This window comes from Stomoxys calcitrans, chromosome 1 (assembly GCF_963082655.1).
Source record: "Stomoxys calcitrans chromosome 1, idStoCalc2.1, whole genome shotgun sequence".
Lineage (NCBI taxonomy): Eukaryota > Metazoa > Arthropoda > Insecta > Diptera > Muscidae > Stomoxys > Stomoxys calcitrans.
The window spans coordinates 176,321,918-176,347,617 of record NC_081552.1 but is presented as its reverse complement, the minus strand read 5'-3'; the positions used below and the strand labels follow the sequence as shown (position 1 = coordinate 176,347,617).

The 25,700-nt window shown below is 39.2% G+C and overlaps 1 protein-coding gene across 7 annotated transcripts in view; it reads right to left on the bottom strand.

Annotated features, from left to right (window-relative positions):
- The window catches only part of LOC106093416 (band 7 protein AGAP004871), a 302,264-nt gene that overhangs the window by 84,985 nt on the left and 191,579 nt on the right, over nt 1-25,700 (bottom strand). For 2 of the 7 annotated variants that reach the window (XM_059369339.1, XM_059369359.1), the window contains exon 1: nt 23,692-23,940. The exons of the other annotated variants lie outside the window; for them this stretch is intronic. In XM_059369339.1, the coding sequence (XP_059225322.1) occupies nt 23,692-23,836 (145 nt within the window). In that variant the 5' untranslated portion in view covers nt 23,837-23,940. Of the gene's footprint in view, nt 1-23,691; nt 23,941-25,700 lie in introns of those variants that run through there. 7 annotated transcript variants of the gene reach the window in all.

Here is a 25,700-nt window from a genome sequence, read left to right as displayed (position 1 = left end):
TTGACATTTCATCATGAATAGACTTACTAACGAGCAACGCTTGCAAATCATTGAATTTTATTACCAAAATCAGTGTTCGGTTCGAAATGTGTTCATTCACCGTAACGTTGCGTCCAACAGCATCTTTGAAAAAATACGGTCCAATGATTCCACCAGCGTACAAACCACACCAAACAGTGCATTTTTCGGGATGCATGGGCAGTTCTTGAACGGCTTCTGGTTGCTCTTCACTCCAAATGCGGCAATTTTGCTTATTTACGTAGCCATTCAACCAGAAATGAGCCTCATCGCTGAACAAAATTTGTCAAAATTTGAACACATTTCGAACCGAACACTGATTTTGGTAATAAAATTCAATGATTTGCAAGCGTTGCTCGTTAGTAAGTCTATTCATGATGAAATGTCAAAGGATACTGAGCATCTTTCTCTTTGACACCATGTCTGAAATCCCACGTGATCTGTCAAATACTAATGCATGAAAATCCTAACCTCAAAAAAATCACCCTTTATGTATGTGTGCAATGAATGACAAGTTGTCCCTTCTTATTTATTTCCCACTTCCGAGGAAACCCATTGGTTTGGTTTTTCAGATAATTTGCTTTTATCCATTTATCGTGTGTAGTAAAGTATTTAGAACAACAACAGTTCAAAGGTATTTAAAACAGGGAAATGCCACATAAATGCTTGATGTTTATGTCACATGTGTGCTGTGATTTTTAACAATAACAATGACCCTATACACTATGTCATAAAACGCATTGCGCTGTCTGTGCTTTTATAAACTGCGCACGCTGTTTATAAAAGCACAGACAGTGTGAAAAAACAACGCCAAAAGGTTATCCTTTTGTATACAGAGTAGGTGTGTGACCGCAAATTCACTTTCTATCCAAAAATCTTCTCTTTCATTGTATTTCTTTTAGCAAATACACCATTAATTAAGCAACAGTCGTTTTAAGCAAACAACATACAATACTTTTCAGCAATAAGCTTGTTGTTCTTAATTGCAGAACTACTGCTGTAATATCAGTACAATTAACTACTAGCAGTCAGCAGACATCGTTTTGCTTTTTTCAGCAGACTTTTTTCCATGAATGTTTAATGCATTCCACAATAAGTTGCCTAACTGCTTTTTATTTAAAAGTATAAACAAAATAATATCGGCACCGACGCCCCGGGCCTGCGGATCTATATTGAGAACCCAGGGACTGAGATCCGGGCAATTACGGAATGCGGAAGGTGGTGTGGTGTTAACACAAGGACATCGAGTGTGAACACCTTTACAGACAGTAAACTGGCGTGCCCTGTGCCATGTTCTCCATTATCTTTATGTCTTGGGACCCACAATGCATCCTTAGCATATGGTTTATATAGTCTCTTAGGACTCGGTCCACCCAGTACTGGCCTTAGGATTGGATCAATGTGTTAGTCCGCTTATTGTTAAAAGCCCCTCGATGTCAATGCATACCGCCAATGTGTATGTCTTGACATCTAAAGGGTTTTTCTATTTTATGGACAACGTCGTGCAGTGCAGTGTCCACCGACCTTCCCTTGACATAGGTATGCTGTTTGTATTTGAGCAGTTCGCTGAGTGTCCTACTTTTAACCATGATATCCACTATTCGTTCCATGGTTTTGAATAGAAAGGACGTAATGCTTATAAGTCTGTAGGCTTTTGATGACGCATAACTTGCCTTGCCGTGCTTGGGTATTGAAATCACTCAGGCTTACGGAGTATATGCAAGTTTTAAGCACGCTGTGAAAATAGCGAAAATGCCTTGTAATCAAAATGTGGGTATGTCAAGTTTGTAAATAGGACTTAAAATCTTAACTGTAGACACAAAATATCGTAGTGGCCCAGTCGACATAATGTTCTTGAATCAATAAAAACCTCAATTACTATTAGACACCATAAAGGTTTACAGAAATTTTACTCGCAATGTGACACCAACAATTTTCTGGCATCCTTTATCATATCGACCACGAAAGATTCATAAATTTAAGTCAATGCATTTCCAATTAAAATTTAATTAGATGTTACAAAAGTTTACAAACGAATAATTTTGTTGGTGTAGGTGTATGTATGTCCTGACAATTTAATTAACTATCCTTAATCGCATAAAATTCAAAGAATTTGCATTCATGCATACATACATACATCAAAAATTAAACACAACAAAATGTACACATCACAAGTTCAACTATACAAGTTTTACGATATAATTAAAAATTCACTCAAGAAATCACAATAATCCAATATTCATAAAGTTCACATGAATACAGATACTTCATTATGCTACATACTATAACTACATACAAGTCATTAATATCAAATATGTATGAGTTGTGGCGAAAATAATGTAAACAAGTAAACTTAATTAAAGAACTATTGCAAAATAACACGTTTCTCAAACCCGTTTCGGTTCATCACCATGTTCTGTGTGATTTATGCTTAAAAATTGGTTCACATAAACGTGTGATGTATATGCGTCATTACACATTTACTTATGATATATAGCACCATAGATAATGACTACTCACCACCATGTATTTCTTGCCAGTAATAAATTTAATGTCTACACCCGTATTGCTTTGGTAAAAATTTGATGTGCTAAGTTGGAAAGTTACAACCCAAAAGTGGAACCAATGATGCAATCTAAAGGGTGTAATATCATCTTAATCGTATTGATTGAACATTTCGTGAATCCAAAAGACAGATAAGGTTAGGTTTAAGTGGCAGTCTGTCTTCAGACTCAGACGTTTTCGTCCATTGTGGTACCACGGGAACAGAAGTAGTTCCTACTCTTGAACCATCCAGAACGCTTTAAAAAGCCCAACAACTTGCGAATGTTCACATCCTCTAAATCAGACAAGTTCTCAAAGAAATGAGAACCTAAAGTGAAACTCCTTCTGACTGCCAGTGCGGGACACACACACACAGAAGGTGTTCTATAGTCTATTTTTCTTCAATGTCCTCACAGCTTCTGCAAATGTCATTACTGGCAACCTTCAGACTGTCAGCATATTTTCCGATCAGACGGTAACCTTACGTGACGAACACAATGACTAAGACGTCTGTTCTAGCCAGTGACAGCATTCGTTGTCCTTCGCTTACATGTCGCTAGAGGCATACGCACAGATTTCAGACTTGGTAGTTCCTAGTCTCGCATGCTCGTCAGATTTTCAATTCGACACCAAGAACAGGTGAATTTTGAACAGTTCAGCCATCTCATTAAGATATCTGCGACAGTCGAGGGCTGCGTGGCTGTCTGAGAAGCCATTTATGTTAATCGTCGTAATGACATTATATCTTAGCCATTCCACCACTTTTTAATTGCAAGGATCTCCGCTTGATACACACTGTAGTGGCCGGGTAAGCTTTTCGTTATGACCAGTTGTACATTTTTAGAGTACACCCCAAATCCCACCTGATCGTTTAGTTTTTAACCATCCGTATAGCAGTCTATATAACTTCTGTTACCAGGAATATCGTAGTTCCAATCGGTTCCATCACGAATAGTGCTACAGTACTTTTTATCAAAAAGCGGCTCAGGTAGGGTGTGATCTACACTGCCTGGAACATCGGATATTGTATCAAGGATAGCACAGTGTACGTAGCCGCCACATCATTAAATAGTAAGCTCCCTTATCCTCACGGCAATGGTCGATGCAATACGTCTCGCTAATGTCCAGAGGCATAAGATGTAGCATGAAACTCAGTGCATTAGATGGTGTCGTCCTCAGCGCAGCTGTGATGCACAAACAAGGCATCCTTTGGATCCGGTTGAGTATTGAACAATAGGTGGATTTTTGAAGCGCCGTCCACCAGAGCACAACACCATATATCATTATAGGTCTGACAACTGCGGTATATATATGCATGACGAGCGGTCTAAACCCCCAAATTTTGCCAATGGCTCTCATGCAGGTGTATCGGGCAAGAGTTGCCGTTCTTACCCTTTTCAAAATGTTCGATTTGAAGTTCAATTTCCTGTCCAGCAAAACACCCAGGTATATTGCTCTTTCTGTAAATGGAACATTCTCTTCTGCCAAGGAGACAGGTGCCACTGTAGGCAACTTGTATCTCCTGCTGAAAAGAACTACTTTTGTCTTGCACGGTTTTACACCTAGACCTCTTTCGGTAGCCCACTTGTAGCGCTGTTGCACGTAGGGCTTCCTGAGTTTCATCTTCTGACACTTTACCTTCTAAAGATATACAATTAGCAGTTTATGAGTTTAGGTAGTCGAGGTGAAATTCTCTCGTAAGACATAATAAACAATCTGCGTTAAAGAAGAATATCGGTGACGTATAATTGATATACAGGGTAGCTGATACTAGGTGTTGCCACATTTTTTTGTGTGCAAATATTTTCTAATGATTCACAATAATACATTTTTCATCCTTTCACAGGATATTTCCTTATCTCTTGCCGTTGTATGGAGTAGTACCAACATTAATAAGCGGGGCCAAGGCCACGCAGAATTCTTGTTAATAAAATCAGGGAGGTTTAAGATGTGACAATATATTCGGAAAATCTAATCGATAAGATTTAGGATTGATGTGTCTTCATAGAGCGATCCTTCTTTGACCATTGCTTCCTTAGGGTTTAGAATAGCGCAGTTAGCGCTGAATCCTATAAACTTCCGTAATACATTGAAAAGTAACTGGAAACAAAAATCGGAAAACGACAATATCAACAGGACTACGACTGCAATAGTGGGGTCTTTGGGAGATATTTATCTTCTTCGAGAAAGGAATATTTGGAGTGACGGTCGGTATAAAAGTGTGCCAGTTCGTTAATTTGGGATTAAATAATATGTCAGTATGTTTTTGAATATAAATATTGATTATATGAAATTTGGAGTTAGCCGAACCTAAAGTACTTAATAATACGAACACGTGGGAGTGAATCCGAACATAAGTGAATCAGGAAAGAAAATGTTCGAAAACGTTCGCCCTAGCGTTTTGTTATATAAGTTTTAACAAGCAGGGTGTTATGTTCGGCCGGGCCGAATCTTGGGAACTCCATGCTGGTGGGTTCCCAAGATTCGGCCCTACCAAAAAATTATACGAAATAAATTTAGTTGAAGGGCATAATTTTATTCTACATACCAAACTTCTGTCAAACCAACAAAAATCATAGCTTTTAGGAACAGAACAAGGATGAATAAGAGACCGGTTTACATGAGAGCTACATCAAATTATAAACTGATTCGAACCGTATTTGGCACAGTTGTTCGAAGTCATAACAGAACACCAATTGCAAAATTTCAGCCAAATCGAACAGAAATTGCGGCTTGTAAGGACTTAAGAAGTCAAATCGGGAGATCCGTTTATATAGGAGCTTAATCAGATTATTGACAGATTTGGACCGTATTTAGCGCAGAATGTGATTATTGCACTATTTGGCTGCAGTTTTGCTCGCAGAGTTTGGTTATGACTTCCAACAACAGTGCCAAGTACGTTCCAAACTCGTCTATAATCTGATATAGCTGCCATATAAACCTATCTCGCGATTTGACATCTTATGACTCTGGAAACCATAATTGTTGTACGATTGGGCTGAAATTTTGCACGCTGTGGGTTATTATGACTTCCAATATCCATGGTAGGTATTGTCCAAAAGGGAAATGAATATATGACAAATATGTATTTTACGGTCCCGATACCCAAAATCGGAAGACCGGTCTATATGATAACTATATCTAAATATAGTCTGATTTGGATCATATTCGGTACGGGCCTTCGGAGGTGTTATATAAATCACTGATTAAAAAAATTCAGCACAATTTGGTGAAAAATAAAGTCAAATTTGATGGAAAGTACCATAAGTTTTTGGTGTTATAGAATGCAATTGAATTCGTTTAAGTGAATTCGCTTTACTGAAAATACCGCTAAACTGAAATAGCTTTCACGCCACACGTTCCGCTATTATATGAAACTGAAACCGCCTAAGTGAAAAAGTTATCTCTATTGGAAACTAACTAGAATTTTAAAAATATAATAGTTTTGATTTACATATGGCAGCAAAACGAAACTCGCTCTTATCTTTAATGTGTCTATCCGTCAAAAAGAGCCAGTTATCCGATTCGCCTTTCTGCCACAAAATTGGCTCTGAAGTATATTATTTAGTCACATCGCTCTTTCTTTTTTTTTTGTGAATGTATGAGTAAGAAAACCGGTTTTCTTCTACTCCACACAAAAAATTTCAGCATGTGTGTGTGTGTGTGTGACAACTGTCGCATAACTTATTTTTGAATTTTATATCTTGAGCCTGGTAAGAAGAAAAATCTTAATGAAAATCATGTTTTCTTTTCAAATATTTTTGGACTTTAAACAAAATTCGCACTTAAACGATTGGTCGTGAAAAGAGTAATTTGTATAGAAAATTGGGAAGAAATTCATATTTTTAATTGTTGGCAGAAATATCAAATTCCCAATCAAACGATTGGCAGGTTAATCAAAACTACTGTAACGCTTAGCTGAAAACTAATTTCACTTATCCGAACTACGCTTAACCGAAAACTACGGATAAGTGAAACCAAGTTTGTGTTTATTAGCGTTTCACTTATCCAGTTTCGACTGCTTATAGAAAAACTATCCGATTTAGCCCATATTTGGCATGGGTGGATAGAGGACCAAAACAAATTTTCGTTTAAAATTTGAGGGAAATCGTATAGAAATTGAGCATTTTGTGGCCTCGGGAATTAAAATCCGAAGTTCGGTATGACACCGGAATCTTAGAATAATGAGGTTGATCGAAGGCTTATCATAACAGAATTTATGGTAAAAGAATCCTTGAGGAGCTTCGAAATATTTATGGCAAACATCTGGGCTAGACCAAGAGGTCTCCATCTTAATCCAGAGAAGACGAAAGTAGAAATCTGCCTATTCATGTGGAAGACGAAAAAGGATCGATTTGTCGCTCCATCTTTCCTCAGTAGAAAAATTTCGATAACTGACAATGTCAAATGCTTAGGTGTGATCTTGGACAGGAAGCTGAATTGGAAGTGTCACATTCAGGAGCGTAAAGAGACGGCTCATAGATGTTTGACACTATGTAGAAGTTCTGAATTCGACGATACTCCGTTGACTCTACAGGAGGGGGATTAGACCAATAATTACTTACGACTCAGTAATTTGAAGGACTGCGATGTATTAAAAGTGCAACGCAAGGATAATACAACAGGTCCAAAGAACATCTTGTCTTAGCATAGGCGGAGCGATTAGGACCACGCCCGCTGGGGCACTGGATACTATTCTAGATATCCGACCCATAGACATACAGTTTAAGTGTGAGGCAGCCACTGCGGCTATGAGACTTAAGGCGATGAGAGAATGGATTGAGGATGGGAGCAGGTCATACATCGCGGTATAATCGAAACGACGATAGGAAACCTGGGGCCGAATTACCGCATACGTGATCGAATGAAATTTAAATTCGTATTTAATGGAAGTTGTACCACTTGTACATAAATTTTTATGTCAAAGTTTTAATAGATATTGATCGATTTTATCATTAAAATTCCCATGCAAAAAAGATAATAATAATAATTCACAATAGAGAGATTTCGAACGATTTTACTTGTTCACGTATTCGGCAATTCGGCCCTTGGAAGGAATGGAAGAGGTTTCCAATCGGATAAGTGAGACAACACTTGAGGTCAAGTCGAAGGCATTGCTGCCAGCGTCACAGTTTTGGATTGCAGAAACTCTGGTGTTGCCATCTGGAAGTTTAAGCTTCATGGATCGATCAAAGTTACAGGACAGACTTGGTCTGGGTTTTGCATTGAGTACGCAGGGACTGAGATCTGTTTTCGACTGCCTGACCATAATACGATCATACAGGCAGAGATCCGGGCGATCACAGAGTGCGTAAGGTGGTGTGGTTTTAACATGTAGACGTCGTACATTAGCACCTTGCAAATCGCAATTAACATTCCCTTAAGATTCAGAGGGAAACTTCTCACATATCAATGAGTGTTGTCCGATTCAAGTTTAAGTTAAGTTAGGTTGCAAAGAGGGTGCGGATATATGAATACACCTAAGCCGGTAATGGGCTATTTGTGCGCTCTAAATAAAAACCGGTAAGGAAAGGCAAAAGTCGGGCGGAGCCGACTATACAATACCCCACACCACCGAGTCAACATAATACTTATAATCTATAGCACTTATATCCAAATTAATCAGACTTCAATTTTGCATACCTATTGAAATATCGAATTGAAACTTCTACGATTTTCTTACGATGGTACGAAAATTGTGGCTTTTACAGCCTTAAAAGAAGAAATGCAAAAATTATATATATGGGAGTTTTATCTAAATCTAAATCGATTTTGATGAAATTTTGCACACGTATTGGGAAATCAATTAAAATATCTCATGAAAATTTTTTTAGAAATCAGAGCAAAATCGTACCTACTACAGCCTTGAAAGTCGAAACGATTAAAATATATATATATATGGGAACTTTACTAAATCAGGTTCGATTTTGATGACATTTTTAGCATGTAGTTCGACGTCAAAAAAAACATTTCCTGCAAAATTTTGTAAGGATGGGACAAAAATTGTGGCTTCTACAGCTTTAAAATACCATATCGGATGAAAGATATATATGGGAACTATATATAAATCTGATTCGATTCTGATGAAATTTTGCACAAATACTAGGACGTCAAAAAAGTACTTCGTGCCAGGTATCCGATCGATAAAATTCGGTTCATCCGCTTTTAAGGCAATAGGAAACAAACAAACACATTTTGAATTTTAAATGTATCTATACTATTTTATTTGGATTATCTATGAGCTTAAGCTTAATACTCATGGACTGACACACCGATTGGGTCATATTTGTATCTAAATGGGTTACCAACGATTTAACTAAATTAATAAACCTTTCATGGTATAGTAAAGGGTATTCAAAACACAAACAAAAAGTAAACACACAAAAGTCACATCCTAATAATAGACTGACAAACACTTCAGATAATGTCCCTTGACGAGCATATGACAAGAACAAATGTTTTAACAGCAAATTTAAATCCTTCCTCCATCATGTGTCGATGTTTATGTGTGAAAACATTTCCTCAATCCTTGCCATAACACATGAGTCGCACTCACAGCTACTGTTTTTTACACAGAGAGTGAGGGTGTTGGGGAAGGATACGCCCAAAGGATTATCATTACCGCAGTCTTCCTCTGTGAAAGTAGTTATTTGCATATGTATGTGTGTAGGTGTTTGTGTATGTGTGTGTGCCTTGTTATTGTTTGCAAGAATACTAAAAGACAACGTTTGGGGATGCTGAAAATTGATGTTCCGTAACATTTCCACAGCTGGCCGAAAATGTGTTAAACTTGTGATTTACGAATTTTAAACACCATGATTGATGCAAAAAGACTACAAAAGTCAGGCCTAATCATTGGGGTAAACCGACATATTATACCCAAACCCACAAGGACACTTATGGCCAAGTCTTTGTATTTGCATTTTTCAGTAAAACATTTGGTTCTATTTATACAACATACAGGAATACCCCAGTTACAGGGTTTTAATAAACGATTTTATGTTAAGCTAGTGAACAAATATTGTTTTATTCTTATCACCATGGGATGCAGGGTATGCCAATTTTGCTTGACTGTTTTGCAACGTATCGATTAATTTTGCATCACTTCAAAAATATCATGGATTTTGAGGCTCTTTCTTTTCTTGATAAGCCACAATCAAAATGAAATTCAAAACAAGTTGTAACAGCTCAAGTGTGAAAATGGATTACAAGCTCAAAGTCAATATGAATATCGACTGGGTGTTGAATTCTAGTTCTAGGGCTATCCTCTCCAAAATTATGGCGACATTTGCAAGTATTTTAACTTTGTAAAAAAACTCTTTTCCATTCAAATCGGGCAGCACAGATTAACATGAATCAAGGCTTCCCTTAAATTTTTGAGGTGATATATAGATTAGATAAAATCGATGAGCTAACTTAATTTAAAATAATCAATTTTTTAGCTTCACAGTTTTGGTTCTTTGACTGGGTTTCATTGCTAAAATCCTACGAATTAGGAAAAATCATACATTTTGGGACAATTTTTTTTTAATGTTAGTGTACGAAACGTACTTAAACGTAGAAGAGCCCTTCTCAACGTTATTAAGGAAACATATACAACCAGAAACAAATTTTGCATTTTATATAAAAATTTTAATGCTGAAAAATGTTTTCTAAATCTTGTTTTTTGAGCATCGAATATGGCACTGAACCCCGCTTGCTCATTACATGCCCTGCAATTCTTTAGTTGATATATCCAATTGCCTTTCTGAACCAAAAGAACAAATATTTTCATTCGATTTATAGAAACTTATCGAGAATACTATTGCCGACTGTAAACACGTTTACTGCAACTTATCCTTACTCTGTCATTTTTGCACAACTCGCCAGCGTTTTTCCAGTGTTCTCATTGCAGGTGATCAGTGATCGCGACCCACAAACCAATTGTGACCGTGACCCAGCGTTTCTTCAGTGTGCATTTGTTTGTTCCATTCTTATGTCAGATAACCGAAAACAGTGGAATAACGTCATTGCCATTTACCACCATATACGAACAGACTAAGTCTGTTCGTGGTAGTCTAAACGTTTACCAAGGGTAGACCTTCAGTGTCCTTGTTTTGCGTCCCATTTGCGACAGTGATACTACGAAACTCTGTCAACTTATTTCATGCGCTAAATTTCTGGGTGTTCTTACAGGGGGCCATAGGGTATGGAAAACAATTAAGAATTTTGTAAGTACAATGGAATCTCTAACTTAGATTTTCATTTGAGGTTACTTTTTAGCATTTAGATCGCACAACTAAAGTGTATGTCCATAGTGGCATGGGTGTCCTAACATATTGGGGGCCACAATAGAATTTGATCAATATAGGGAACAGGAATCCTAATAAAATTTCGAGTGGGCATAGCTTTAGCTTTATGCCCACGCTTTAGCGTGCTTTCGACAGGCAGATGGACTGATGAATGAATCAAAGAATGTAAAGATGATCAAGAATATATGTATAATAGCTGGACAGGGCCTTCTCACTCTCTTATTTTATCAGAGCCTTATATTGCCACGGTAAATAAATAAATACACAGGAAATAAATCCTGTTTGGGTGTGCTGGTACAGCCTTTCAGCTATTTCGCCCCAATGTGGATATCATATTGGTGCTCTACTCCCAAATATTTTTTGGGGGTGGGGTGGACCCTAATATATCAGATTCGCGCTCTAGTCTCAAATACCTTTCATTTGAACCCCATGAAAAGGGGATATCAGATTCATACTCTACTCCCAAAAACCACATATGAACTTCATATGTGTGGTTTAGGAGGAGTTTATGAGGTGAACTGTCCCTGAAACACTTGGCCATAAGGCAGAAATCGGGTTTGAGCCCCTTTTTGTGGATAATGACAAATATGTCTAGTTTGAGGGATATGCAGGGTGGGGCGGTCACCCACGCACTTAGTCCTGAATAAATATCAGAATCGTTCCCTACTCTCAAATTTCTTTTAATTGAGCCCAAATTGCCATTGGTTTAGGGAGAGTTAATGGGATGAGACGACCCCCAAACATGTGGCCCCAAAATTTGATATCAAATTCGTTTTCTACTATCAAATACCAATTATTTATTGCAACAGTAGGTAAACATGGCCGGGTTGAAGGGAGTTTAGAGGGCGGACCCTGAAAAAATATCAGCATCGTGCTATTTTGTTTGAGCCCCAGATATTCAGGACTAAGGGTATCGTTCAGATCCACGCTAATCATTTTTTTTGCAATGTTTATATGCATTCAAAATCATATTTCAAAGCTACCACTTGGGATGCCACATTTTTAAAGATCCGCGGGTCCCACTGAGACTATCCCGATTTGAGGGTAAAAACTGTACTCTACTACCAAATATCTCGTATTGCAAAGACCCAAAAGACAAATTATTTAAGGTCCTTGTTGTCGTGATCTCCATGTCCTGCCAAACTGCAGGATGACAGGACGTGACCAAGATACATGAATCTTTATATCAACATTAGATTCGAACTTTACTGACATAGACCTTTAATGATGGTCTTATATGCCCAGTTGGGACGGTTTTGGTTTTTGGGCGGCACCCAATTATTAATATTCGATTATCATATTCGTACTATACTCTCGAATACCTTTCATTGGAGTCCCATATAGTCCTGGTCGGTCTACTTTTGATTTTGGGCGGTACTTTTAATGCGGTATTGGGCTTGGGGCAGTGCCATAGATGCTTTGATTTTTGACATTACATTCGTATTCTACTCGCAAATACCTTTCATTAGAGGCCCATATTGTCTCGATCGGTCCACCTCGATTGTGGGAGGTTTTAGGCTTGGGACGACCGTCCGTCCGTCTTTCGAAATCACGATAGAGGTCGAACGCGTAAAGCTAGCCGTTGAAATTTTGCACAAACACTTAATATCGATGTAGGTCATTTTGAAATGCAAATGGGCCATATCGGCTCAGATTTAGATATGGCTCCCGATCTCTCGATTTGATTACTTGAGGCCCTGGAAGCCGCTGTTTTTCCCTGATTTAGCTGAAATTTAGCGTGTAGTGTTCTGTAATGAATTTCAACAACTGCGCCAAGTCTGGTCTAAATCGGTTTATAACCTGATATAGCTGCCATATGAACCGATCGATTATGACTTTCAACAACTGTGCGAAGTACAGCCAAAATCAGTCTATAACCTGATATAGCTCTCATTTTAACCGGTCTCTTGAACATCCTTGTTCTGTTCGTAGAAGCTTTAATTTTTGCTGGTTTGACAGAAGTTTCGTATCTAGAATAAAATTAAGCCCAACAACTTAATTTATTTTGTGTAAATTTTTAGTAGAATCCATGGTGGTGGGTTCTCAAGATTCAGCCCGGCCGTACTTAGCACGCTTTAACTTGTTTACCCTACTGTCATGCATCTTCTGGTAAGTTGTTAATAAACTTTCCTACGGTTGTATTGATACGAAGAGTTTCTAGCTGCTTCATTACGTTGGTTTTACATCATTGAAAGCACCCTTGAGGGGTGTCAATATACCATTTTGTATTCCATGGCAGCGCGAAAGCTTTTTATTCATTCGACTAGGTCATAAAGGACACTTTGTCCAAAGTTACGTATTCATCTTTGCCCTGAGATATGTATCTAGTAAAATCTCTGGAAACAATATGAACTCAACTTTAAAGTATTTTGGGGTGGAATACGAATAGACCAATTTGTTTCGTTCCAATTTTGTTGGGACCATATTAGCGGATATTGTCTAGGCAGTCACCCGCATCCCAACAACCGACATGTAGACCGATTGGGGAAAACGGTTCTCAAATGTAAGATCGTTTGGTGGAGAGTACTAGTCCGACTGCCTCCACCCCCCCTCCCCTCGAAAAAAAAACCCTAAAACACAATAGTCGGGAGCCGTTCTGGGAACAACATCATGGGCCGTCTAGTCCTTAAAATAAACCAAACTGGTGCCCGTTAAGTGAATTCAATTGTCCGCTCTTCATCGTCCGAAAGACTTGGAGATTAAGTTCTATGATAAAGGGTATATAATATTCGTCGCGGATTAACTCGACGACTAAGCGTTTGTTTAGAAATTACTATCAAATTATAAATTTTAATGAAGTGTGTATATATGTATGTCTATGAGGGTGTACTTGTGTATTTTCTTTCTCCTTGTTGATGGCCATACTCAAAAAAATTTGTTTGAGGCTAAGAATTACAGTTTTCTACTTAAAATATTGTTGTTGTCACTTTATGAATATTTGTGGATTATTTATGTGCACCTTATGACCATTTATATCCTTTTTTTATTATGCTGACATTTTGACATTCCCTTGCGACAGTTGGAGAAAAATACAGCAGTTAACGCGAGCAGAGAAAAACAAAACTTGCACATTCTATTACCTATTGTAGGACAAATGACATTAGGACCACATCATTGCGGTAGATACGGCTCCAGATATGTGTTTTTAATTAAAATGAAATAAGGACACTCAAATTACAAAACTCACCATCATACATAGACACACACATCCCCATATGAAAACAGTAACACATGAGCAAATATTTTCCCATAAAACAATCGAGCAAGATGAATAAAAACATATGTATATATAACACACGCACACACACATATATATAAAACGAAATAATATAATCTAACAGGGTGGAGGAAGATTCATCCAGCGGCGGTACTTAATTTTAAGGCCTACTACAAATATAACCAGGTAGAAATGTATTTAGTTGGGCTGGGCTGAATACTTCACCACTACTCCGTCGAAATTGATGAAAGGGCTGCTTTTATGACCCTGTTTTTCGGGAGATCGCTTTAAATCGGTAGAAACACCAACTATTGCTCAAAGTTGTGTACGTACCAGAGAACTGCTGCGAGTAGAAAAATTTCCAAGCACACTTGTTCTGCCACTCGATTTATGTTGATGCTTTTGTTTGTGTGAATGAACGGAGAGTGATTGGTTTCGTATATTCTCGAACCGAACATTCGGTTCGATTCACCAAACATGAATGTGCGTATTCGCTCGTTTCATACAGTAGGGATGATCAAATAATCTATCTTGAATCGAATGAACTTTTTGTTTCGAGTTTGTTCGTGACAATTGATTGTTCTACACACATTCATCCAACTCGATGCACGTGCACTTAAATAAAATAACAACAAGCACTTAATAATTTTTCTGTTTTCTTTGCTTGAAATATCTGAAAACATATTTTGGAGTTTTGGGTGGAGAATTTCGGCCGACATATCGACGGATGGTGGCAGTGCATCAGCCACCATCGACATGTCGACGTACATTTATGTTAAGCAAATTTTTTAGGCGCGACATTCTATTATAAACACGTAGTTTAGCCGGGCCGAATATTAGGAACCCACCACCATCGATTCTGCTAAAATTTTATATAAAATAAGTTTAATTGAAGTGCAAAATTTTATGTTTTTTTGGACCGTACGAATGTGCAACATTTTGACGAAATCGGACGAACATTGTGGCTTTCAGGGGCTAAAGACGTCACATCAAGAGATCGGTTTATGTGGCAGCTATATCAGGTTATAGACTGATTTGGAACGTATTTGGCACAGTTGTTGAGAGTTGTAATGCATGAAAATTTTCAGCCAAATTGGATAAAAATTGCGGCTTGAAAGGACTCAAGAAGTCAAATCGGGAGATCGGTTTATATGGGAGCTATGTCAGTTTATAAACCGATTTGAAACGTACTTGGCCCAGTTATTGGAAGTCCTAACAGACCATTACATGCAAAATTTCAGCCAAATCGGACAAAAATTGCGGCTTGTAAGGGCCCAAGAAGTCATATCGGGAGATCGGTTTATATGAGAGCTACATCAGGTTATTGACCGATTTGGACCGTACTTGGCACAGTAGTTGGAAGTAATAACAGAAAACTATGTGCATGATTTCATCAAAATTGGAACCAAATTGTAGCTTTCTTAGGCTCAAGAAGTCAAATCGGGAGATCGCTTTATATGATATAGCTTCAGGTTCTTGACCGATTTGAACCGTACTTGGCACAGTTGTCGGAAGGCATAACAGAATACTATTCACAATATTTTAGTCAAATCGGTAAAAAAATCGGGCGGCTTGTGAGGGTTCAAGAAGTCCAATCGGGAGATCGGTTTACATGGAAGCTATATCCAAATCTGATCCGATATGGCCCATTTGCAATCCACAACGACCTACATCAATATTAAGTATCTGCTCAAAATTTCAAGCGTCTAGCTTTACGTGTTCGACCGCTATTGTGATTACGACAGACGGATATAGCAAGATCGAATCTGAATGTCGAGACGATTCAGAATATACATACTTTATGGGGTTCAAGATCAATATTTCGAAGTGCTTCAAACGGAATGACTAGATAAGTATATCCCCATCCTATTATGGTGGGTATAAAAATGCGACAAGTTGGATGGGGTAAAATCTTGTTGACCCATTATACCGGCAATTATGGTGCAGTTTAGATATAGCTCTCATTTAAAATGGTCTTGATATCTTAAGCCCCTGGCTGAAATTTTGCACGTAGTGTGCTGATATGACTTTCAACCTAATATAGCTCCAATATAAACCGATCTCTCTATCTGTAATTTTGAGCCCCTCGAACCCACTATTGTTCGATTTGGTAGACATTTTACACGAACTGTTATGACTTCCAATATCAATGGTAAGTATGATTCAAATCGATCTATAACCTGGTCAGTGTTGCCCGACCAAAACCTACCAAATGTTTTGAGAACAAAAAATGCGGTATATGTTGTTTAACCCCTACCGAATTGATGGTACCATTTTACACAACCTGTTATGACTTCCAATATCAATGGTAAGTATGATTCAAATCGATCTATAACCTGGTCAGTGTTGCCCGACCAAAACCTACCAAATGTTTTGAGAACAAAAAATGCGGTATATGTTGTTTAACCCCTACCGAATTGATGGTACCATATATATTTTTGATCGTCATGACATTTAAAATCGATCTAGCTATGTTCATCCGCCCGTCTGTCTAAACGCCTGAAAGTTTGCAAAAATACTTTGTTTTGTTTTGATTTAGCTGCCATATAAACCGATCTTGGGTCTTGACTACTTAAGCCACTAGAGGGCGCAATTCTCATCCGATTTGGCTAAAATTTTGCATGAGGTGTTTTGTTATGATTTCCAATGATTGTGTTATGTGTGGTTCAAATCGGTTCATAAGCTGATATAGCTGTCATATAAACTGCTCTTGGGTCTTGACTTCTTGAGCCTCTATAGGGCGCAATTTTAATCCGATTTAGCTGAACTTCGGCATGAGGTGTTTTGTTATGACTTCCAACAACTGTGCTAAGTACGGTTCAAATCGGTCCATAACCTGATATAGCTGCCATATAAACCGAACTGGGATCTTGACTTCTTGAGCATCTAGAGGTCGCAATTATTATCCGAAATAGCTGAAATTTTGTACAACGACTTCTCTTATGAAATCAACATACGTGTCAATTATGGTCTGAATCTGTCTATAGCCTGATACAGCTCCCATATAAACCGATCTCCCGATTTTACTTCTTGAGCCCCTTAAGGGCGCAATTCTTAGTCGAATTAGCCCGCTTTTATTTGTTTCCTTCTTTTTCCATCAGTGTGATACGTACAAGTTTGTATGGTCCACTTTGAACAATCGTTGGACATGGAAATTCGCTACAAATGTGTTAATGGTTTTTGTTGTTTCTGGAGAGATGGAGAATATATTGATTGGTAAATACACCGATGGAATCAGAATCACTATCTGATTCGATTTAGCTATTGCCGTGTGGTTGTTTGTCTGTCCGCATGTCTGTTCGTCTGTCTCTCCATGTTCATTTATGTAGAAAGAACAGATCCCATGTGATTTTTTTTGAGGCCACCGTAGCGTAGAGATTAGCGTGTCCGCCTATGAGACTGAACGCCTGGGTTGGAATCCTGGCTAGGGTATCAGAAAAATTTTTAGTTGTAGCTAATTCCTCCTAATGGTGGAAACATTTGTGAGGTACTATGCCATGTGAAAATATCTCCACAGGAGGTGTCGGTCGCACTGCGGCACGCCGTTCGGACTACAAGGTAATCTACCATTAAGTTCGGCCGGGCCGAACAGTGAATAAACACCACCTCGGGTATATATGTAAACCACCTTCCATCAAAATCCGGTGAAAATTGCATACCTTATGTCCCATAGCAGTTATATCGAAATATGTTCCGCTTTGGACCAAACACTAATAAGTAAAAGTCATTGTTCAAATGTGTATAACAAAATATTGGTCTTTTTAGAAGCTATATCTAAAAATAAACCGATCTGAACCATATACCACACAGATGTCGAAAAGCCTAACAAAGGTCACTGTGTAAAATTTCAGTGAAACCGGAACAAAAATGCGCCTTTTATGGGGCCAAGACTTTAAATCGAGAGATCGGTCTACATGGCAGCTACATCCAAAACTGCACGGATTAGGGCTAAGTTGCTGAAAAATGTCGAAGAGTCTAACACAACGCACTGTCCCAAATTTCCGCGAAATCGCACAATAAATGCGCCTTTTATGGCCCCAAAACCTAAAACCGAGAGATCGGTCTATATGGCAGCTATATCCAAATCTGGACCGATCTGTACTATATTGCAGAAGTATGTCAAGGGGCATAACTTAACTCACTGTCCCAAATTTCGGCGACATGGGCCCAAAACTTTAAATCGAGAGTTCGGTCTATATGGCAGCTACATCCAAATGTGGACCGATCTGAGCTAAATTGACGAAGGTTGTCGAAGGGCCTAACACAACTCACTGTCTTAAACTTCAACAAAATCGGATAATAAATGTGGCTTTTATGGTGCTAAGACCCTAATTCGACGGATCGGTCTATATGGGGGCTAAATCAAGATATAGTCCGATATAGCCCATCTTCGAACTTAACCTGCTTATGGACAATAAAGAACCTGTGCAAAGTTTCAGCTCAATATCTTTATTTTTGAAGACTGTAGCGTGATTTCAACAGACAGACGGACGGACATGTCTAGATCGTCTTAGATTTTTAAGCTGATCAAGAATATATATACTTTATGGGTTCGGAAATGGATATTTCGATGTGTTGCAAACGGAATGACAAAATGATTATACCCCCATCCTTCGGTGATGGGTATAAAAATGGGCAAATTTGCATTTGAATTTTTTGGCCTAGAGGTCAGATTATATATATAGTTCATGAATGTGTTCATCCGCTTTGGATAATGAAGGTGAATTTATTAAATATCAGTTCAGGTTTAAATACGAATGTATATGTATCAGCTTATAGGTTTCGGTCATCGATGGTGGGCAAAGCTTGAAAATTCTATGGCGTAAACGACAAACTGGTATTTATTGTTGTTCTTGTTTCCGAAATCCTCGTCTGTCAATGTCTAGATTATTTTGTTATGATACCCCGACTGATGGCAAATATAGGTGGTCCTCTCCTCCTCCTACAGAGGACGGCGGCTGTTAGAATCATATCATCCTACCGGACAGGGGTGGACCCCGCAGCCCATGTGGCTCTACACCGCGAAGTGCAACACCCAGAGAGGACAGGGTGAGATTCAAACAGATTATATACAGGTCATACGAGAGGAGACTATCGAAAGATAACAACAAATGTGGACGAACGAGAATCCGGCCAGGGACGGGAGACTAATACCCGATGTACGGATGTGGAGAGATAGAAAGCACGGCGACGTCAACTATTACGTCACACAGCTGTTAACAGACCATGGTTACTTCCGGAAATATCTGCAAAGAATGGACAAATGCTCCCCAAGTAGGTGCATTTATGAAGAGCTAGAAGGGTAGAACGACGCAAGGAATTAGAAACAGCGATTGGCGACGTTTTGCCTGGACAAATCAATCCAGAGGATGCTGTAAGACGAGAGAAAGTGGGAGGCGGTGATAAGATACGCCAAACAAGTACTGCGCAGGAAAAGGATAGTCCTGAAGGCAGCGGTGTAGAGTATGATTGGGGAGGTCTGGACGCATACACAATGAAGATGAAGTAATGCAAAAGTGGTTCCGAGGAGGAATTAATCCCCAGGGGCTATACAGTGTGGGTTTTTAGCGGGTACCGTTGATAAAGGAGTCTGGCATAAGACGAGAGGCGTACCTGTCACATGCGTAAGCGATTTCCCTTACTAACCCGCAAGAAACCCCTGTATATTCCACTCCAAACTTAAATATCATAATTGTGTGTGTTTCGGGTGCATTTAAGGCAGTGATGGACACACTAACACTGTTGAAAATACCAAATTGTGTTTGTGTGAGAGACAGTAAAACACGAAAAATTAACTCAAGAAGTCAAGGTCCAAGATTTATACGGCAGCTATGTCAAAATATGGACCGATATGACCCATTTACAATCCCAACCGACCTACACTAATAAGAAGTATTCGTGCAAAATTTCAAGCGGCTAGCTTTACTCCTTCGAAAGTTAGCATGCTTTCGACAAACAGACGGACGGACTGATGGACGGACAGATGAACGGACAGATGAACGGACAGATGAACGGACAGATGGATGGACAAACGGACGGACGGACAGACGGACGGACGGATGGATAGACGGACGCACATAGCTAGATCAACTTAAAATTACACGACGATCAAGAATATATATACTTTATGTGGACTCAGAGGAATATTTCGAAGGGTTACAACAGAATGACGAAATTAGTGTACCCCCATCCCATGGTGGAGGTTATAAAAAGCAGCAATGTGTCAACCGAAGAGAGCCACAAGAAGTTGCTTACACTGTTTGTGTGTTATTGTTCGTTTTTCCTAAGCCCGCGGGCGAATATTCGCAGAAATCATGAAGTCTCTTGGTCTTCGAATATTCACAAAAGCCCTTAAAAAGTTGCTGAACTGACCTAATTTAGCTTCACCCTTATTTGAAATTTTCCACCTCCTAGACCATGAACGTGGAATAGACCCACAGTTTATTCTAAGTTTGGTCAATCGCTTACTTTGTCCTATAGTTATCAGGCAGATGAGCAAGTCGTATAGAAGGAGACATGTTCTGACAATTCTAAAATCAATTCTTTTTTATATGGGTTTTATCACGTATACGGCTCCCAGGGAAGCATCATTCAGATATTCGCCTGTTTTAATTTCACTTTATCCAGCGCTATACAGGTTTACCGGAAAAATTCCATTGCTTAGTTGTATTCGATATTTATCGATATAGGCGAGAGATCGGATAATGGCAGTACGAATTTCATAATAAAAGTTAGATCCAAGTACCTGGGGGGCCGCCCCAGCCCCAAAACCCCTTAAAATAGGTTTATTGACGATCATGACAATATGGGACTCACATGAAAGGTATTCGGGAGTAGATTACGAATATGGTCAGGAAGTAGGAATAGGCTTTTTAATTTATTGATAACGGAAGGGGATGGACCCTCCACCGTTACCCCAAAAACACCACCAAAAATTAAAAGTGGGCCGATAAGGACAATATGGGTATCAAATCAAAAGTATGCGGGAATCTGGCATACAAATTCATGTCGAAGTATAGGGGGTCACATCACCCGCACAAAAATGCCCAAAATCGGCCCACTAGTCAATCACGGATATATGGGACTCGGTTTGTTTGTTCCATATAGACTGAAAAACGGCAGAACCGATTTTCTCGAAATTTTCGTATATTGTGTACGTTGGTCTGGAAGGAAACATAGGCTATATAATTATTCGGTATCGGAAGGGGGGCGGACTCCTCCCCCTTATGCCAAAAACACTCAAAATCAAAAGTGGACCGATCGCGACAATATAGGTATCAAATGAAAGGTATTGGAGAGTAGAACACGAATATGGTATTAAAATTTGAGTGTAAGTACTCATCGGGACGCCCCAATCCCCAAACTACCCCAAACAGACATATTGAACGTTCATTTCAATATGGGCTCAAATGAAAGGTATTCGGGAGTAGATATCGAATCTTGCATACAAAATCAGACCGAAGTATAGAGGGTCACGCCACCCCTCCAAAACGCATTTAGACCCATTATTACTAAAGGGTGATTTTTTTGAGGTTAGGATTTTCATGCATTAGTATTTGACAGATCACGTGGGATTTCAGACATGGTGTCAAAGAGAAAGATGCTCAGTATGCTTTGACATTTCATCATGAATAGACTTACTAACGAGCAACGCTTGCAAATCATTGAATTTTATTACCAAAATCAGTGTTCGGTTCGAAATGTGTTCATTCACCGTAACGTTGCGTCCAACAGCATCTTTGAAAAAATACGGTCCAATGATTCCACCAGCGTACAAACCACACCAAACAGTGCATTTTTCGGGATGCATGGGCAGTTCTTGAACGGCTTCTGGTTGCTCTTCACTCCAAATGCGGCAATTTTGCTTATTTACGTAGCCATTCAACCAGAAATGAGCCTCATCGCTGAACAGATGAATGAACACATTTCGAACCGAACACTGATTTTGGAAATAAAATTCAATGATTTGCAAGCGTTGCTCGTTAGTAAGTCTATTCATGATGAAATGTCAAAGCATACTGAGCATCTTTCTCTTTGACACCATGTCTGAAATCTCACGTGATCTGTCAAATACTAATGCATGAAAATCCTAACCTCAAAAAAATCACTCTTTATATGATACTTGGCTGAACCGATTTTCTTAAAATTATCATACATTGTGTAAGTTTGTCTGGAAGGAAACATATGATATATAATTTTTTGATATCGGGTGGAGGCGCCACCCATATCCGATCATATGAAAAGTATAAGAGACCAGAGAACGAATATGGTATTAACATTTGGGTCCAAGTACCCAGCGGGCCCCACCCCAACCTCAAAACTCCTCTAAACAGATATATTCGAAGTTCATGTCAATATGTGACTCAAATGAAAAGTATTGGGCAGTAGATTGCAAATATGGCATAAAACATTTTGTCCAAGTAATAAGAGGTCGCCCACCCCCAAATACCCCCAAATGGGCATATTAGCCGACCATGGCTATATGGGACTCAAATTAAAGGTATTAGTGAGTAGATTAGGAATATGAATTTTAGAGCCAAGTGTTTTGGGGTACGCCCTAAATCACCCCCTAAACTGAAATTCATATTCGTTGGGAATAAAGAACGAATTTGATATCTATTTGCAGTGCAAAGTGCCGGTGGCCGCCCCAGCCCCAAAACACCCTCCAAACGGTTCATATTTACCGGCCATGACAATATGGGGCTCAAATTAAAGGAATTTGGAAGTGCAGCACGAATTTGATATCCATATTTGAGTCGAAATGTCTGCTGTGCCATCCCTCCCCTAATGAAAATATTACCCTAAGGAAGAACATTACCACCAGGAACCGAGAAGGGGCAAGTTCTCCCACATCAATGAGTGCTTTCCGAATCAAGTTTAAACTCCCGCAGTGCGACGTCTCTTTGGGAATAATTTTTAAAATGGCCATGCATGGCATTGTACCTAGCAAATGTCGCCAACATTAAGAGGGGATAAACACCGTTTTGTCCTATGTTTTCGCCAGGATTCGAACGCGTTCAACGTCATAGGCTACAATGGCACGAATTGGCTATCCGCATTCTGGGCGAAGTGTCCCCACCTTAAAAAGATATTAGAGAGTTAAAGAAGGCGCAGCGAAACGGGCCAGGTTCGGCTAGTGAATTATATATGCCAATTTACCCATTTACATTCTCTCATATGAATTAGTTCCAGCCGATTCAAGTTTAAATTGAATGATAAAGGATCTGCATTTTATTGCCGAGTTGGAATGGCACGCCGAAGAGTAATGTCACTTGTTAGAGGTGTTTGACACGGTTTAAAACCTCACAAATGTCGGGTGTTATTATATGATAGTGGGTGTTAACATTATGTGGTGGTAATATTAGCTCTATGATTTTAACTTAGAAGTTTATTCCTCCTTCTAACGCGTCTTCTTAAAAAAAAATCATTATAGCAGAGCAGGTTTTCTTGTCACTTTTACCGCCACTGGATTCAAACATTTTGGTATTGGAAGGGGGGTTTTAGGATTTGGAGGATAAGAATGTGGACGGTGTATGCTCTGGGTCACAAAAACAAATAAAACATCCAGCAAAGAGCATAACCAACAAAATACAGAAATTAACAACAGTGGCAATTGCTTACTTGGTGGATTTATGGGTACAATGGTGGCTCTTCGTTGGTCAACAATGGACATGGGTTTAAGTGTTGCTCCTGCTGATGTTGTTGTTGCCCCTATCGCTGTGGTTGTTGCCATTGGAGGCATCAGTGTCGTCATCGATGTTTGCATTTTCTTCTTCTGCTGCTGGCCTAAACCAGATCAATAGACCATAAATTGGTGAGCAACACTTGGTGACGGTGGGAGTAGTGGTGTTGTTTTTTTCCTGTTGTCCAAGATGCTGAACTCGGGCTAGATGCTATGCCGTTGTTGGTGGACGGACGTCAAACGGCAGTAAATCACTTTAATCAATGGGTGATAATGTGGGTGGTCTTTATTGTAGGTCGTCTTGGTTTCTTTTCCAGCTTCTGGCTTCCAGTTTCTGGCTTTAGTGTTTTATTTCTTCTTTCAGCTGGGAATTGTTCTTTTTTTTTTCTTTATGGATTTCTCACTTTCTGTCTGATAATATTTGTTTATTTGCTTGGACACTTTTGCACTATCTCTTGCCCTGTAGTTACAAAAACACAGGCACTTGATGTTTTACTGTTTGTTGAAGAGTTTGTAAACTTTTTCGTTTGGGATTTACGCTTCTACTGGGAGATTAAATTGAAAATCGCATGTCAGGGACAGCAGGCGAACAATGCACATCTGGGTTTATCCCTCTCTTGTTGCGAAATGCATTGAAAATAATTGACATCATTTGTAAGGCGGAAACTTTCAGGATTAAAAAAATGGAAGTCTTTTAAAGAAAAAATGAATCGATGCTTCGTTACTTTGGAATAAAGCCATTAACAATATATTATTGTCTCGGAAGAAAAAGGTGTGAAAGTGATCGCGTATGCTGATGACGTGGCTATTGCGGTTAGGAGAAAATTTCCCAACTCTCTAAGAGATATACTTCAGGAAGCTCAACGTGCAATATCCAAGTGGGCTACCGAAAGTGGTCTGGGAGTAAATTCGTGCAAAACAGAAGTAGTTCTTTTCAGCAGAAGATACTAGTTACCCACAGTGGCAACTGTCTCTTTGGGAGAAGAGAATGTTCCATTTATATAAAGCGCAGAATATCTGGTTGTTTTGCTGGGCAGAAAATTGAACTTCAAATCCAATATTTTGGAAAGGGCAAGAAAGGCAACTTTTGCCCAATACACCTGCAAAAGAGCCATTGGCAAAAGTTGGGGTTTAGACCGCTCGTCATGTATTGGGTTTATACTGCAGTTGTCATACCTATAATGCTTTCTGGTGTTGTGGTCTGGTGGATGGCGCTTCAAAAGTCCATCTATTGCTCAATACTAAACCGGATCCAAGGGATGGCTTGTTTGTGCATCACAGCCGCACTGAGAAAAACACCATCTGATAGACAAATTGCAGCGACCACTGTCGTGAGGTTAAGGGAGCTTCTTCAGCTCTCTCTCTTTCTCTCTACGGACACTGTATTATCCTTGATACAATATCCGATGTTCCAGGCAGTGTAGATTACACCCTACCTGAGCCGCTTTTTGATAAAAGTACTTTACCACTATTCCTGATAGAACCGATTGGAACTACGATATCCTTGGTAACAGATGGTTCCAAACTAAACGACCAGGTGGGCTTTGAAGACCTAGAACTGGTCATATTGAAAAGGTTACCCGACCACTGCAGTGTGTATAAAGCGGAGAACCTTGTAATTAAGGAAGTGGTGGAATGGCTAAGATATAATGTCATTACGATGTTTGGCATAGATATCTTCTCAGACAGCCAGTCAGCCATTAAATCCTTAGGGAACGTATTTCTGAACACTAAAACCGCCCTCGACTGTCGCAGATCTCTCAACGAGATGGCTGAACAGTTCAAAATTCACCTGTACTGGGTGCCGGGCCACAAAGATATCCCAGGGAATTGTAAAGCGGACGAGTTTTCGAGACAAGGAACTACCTTACATATTCCAGGGATACTGTAATCTGTGGGTATGCCTCTAGCGACATGTAAGCTAAGTTCTCAGGACCAGGCCCGAAGG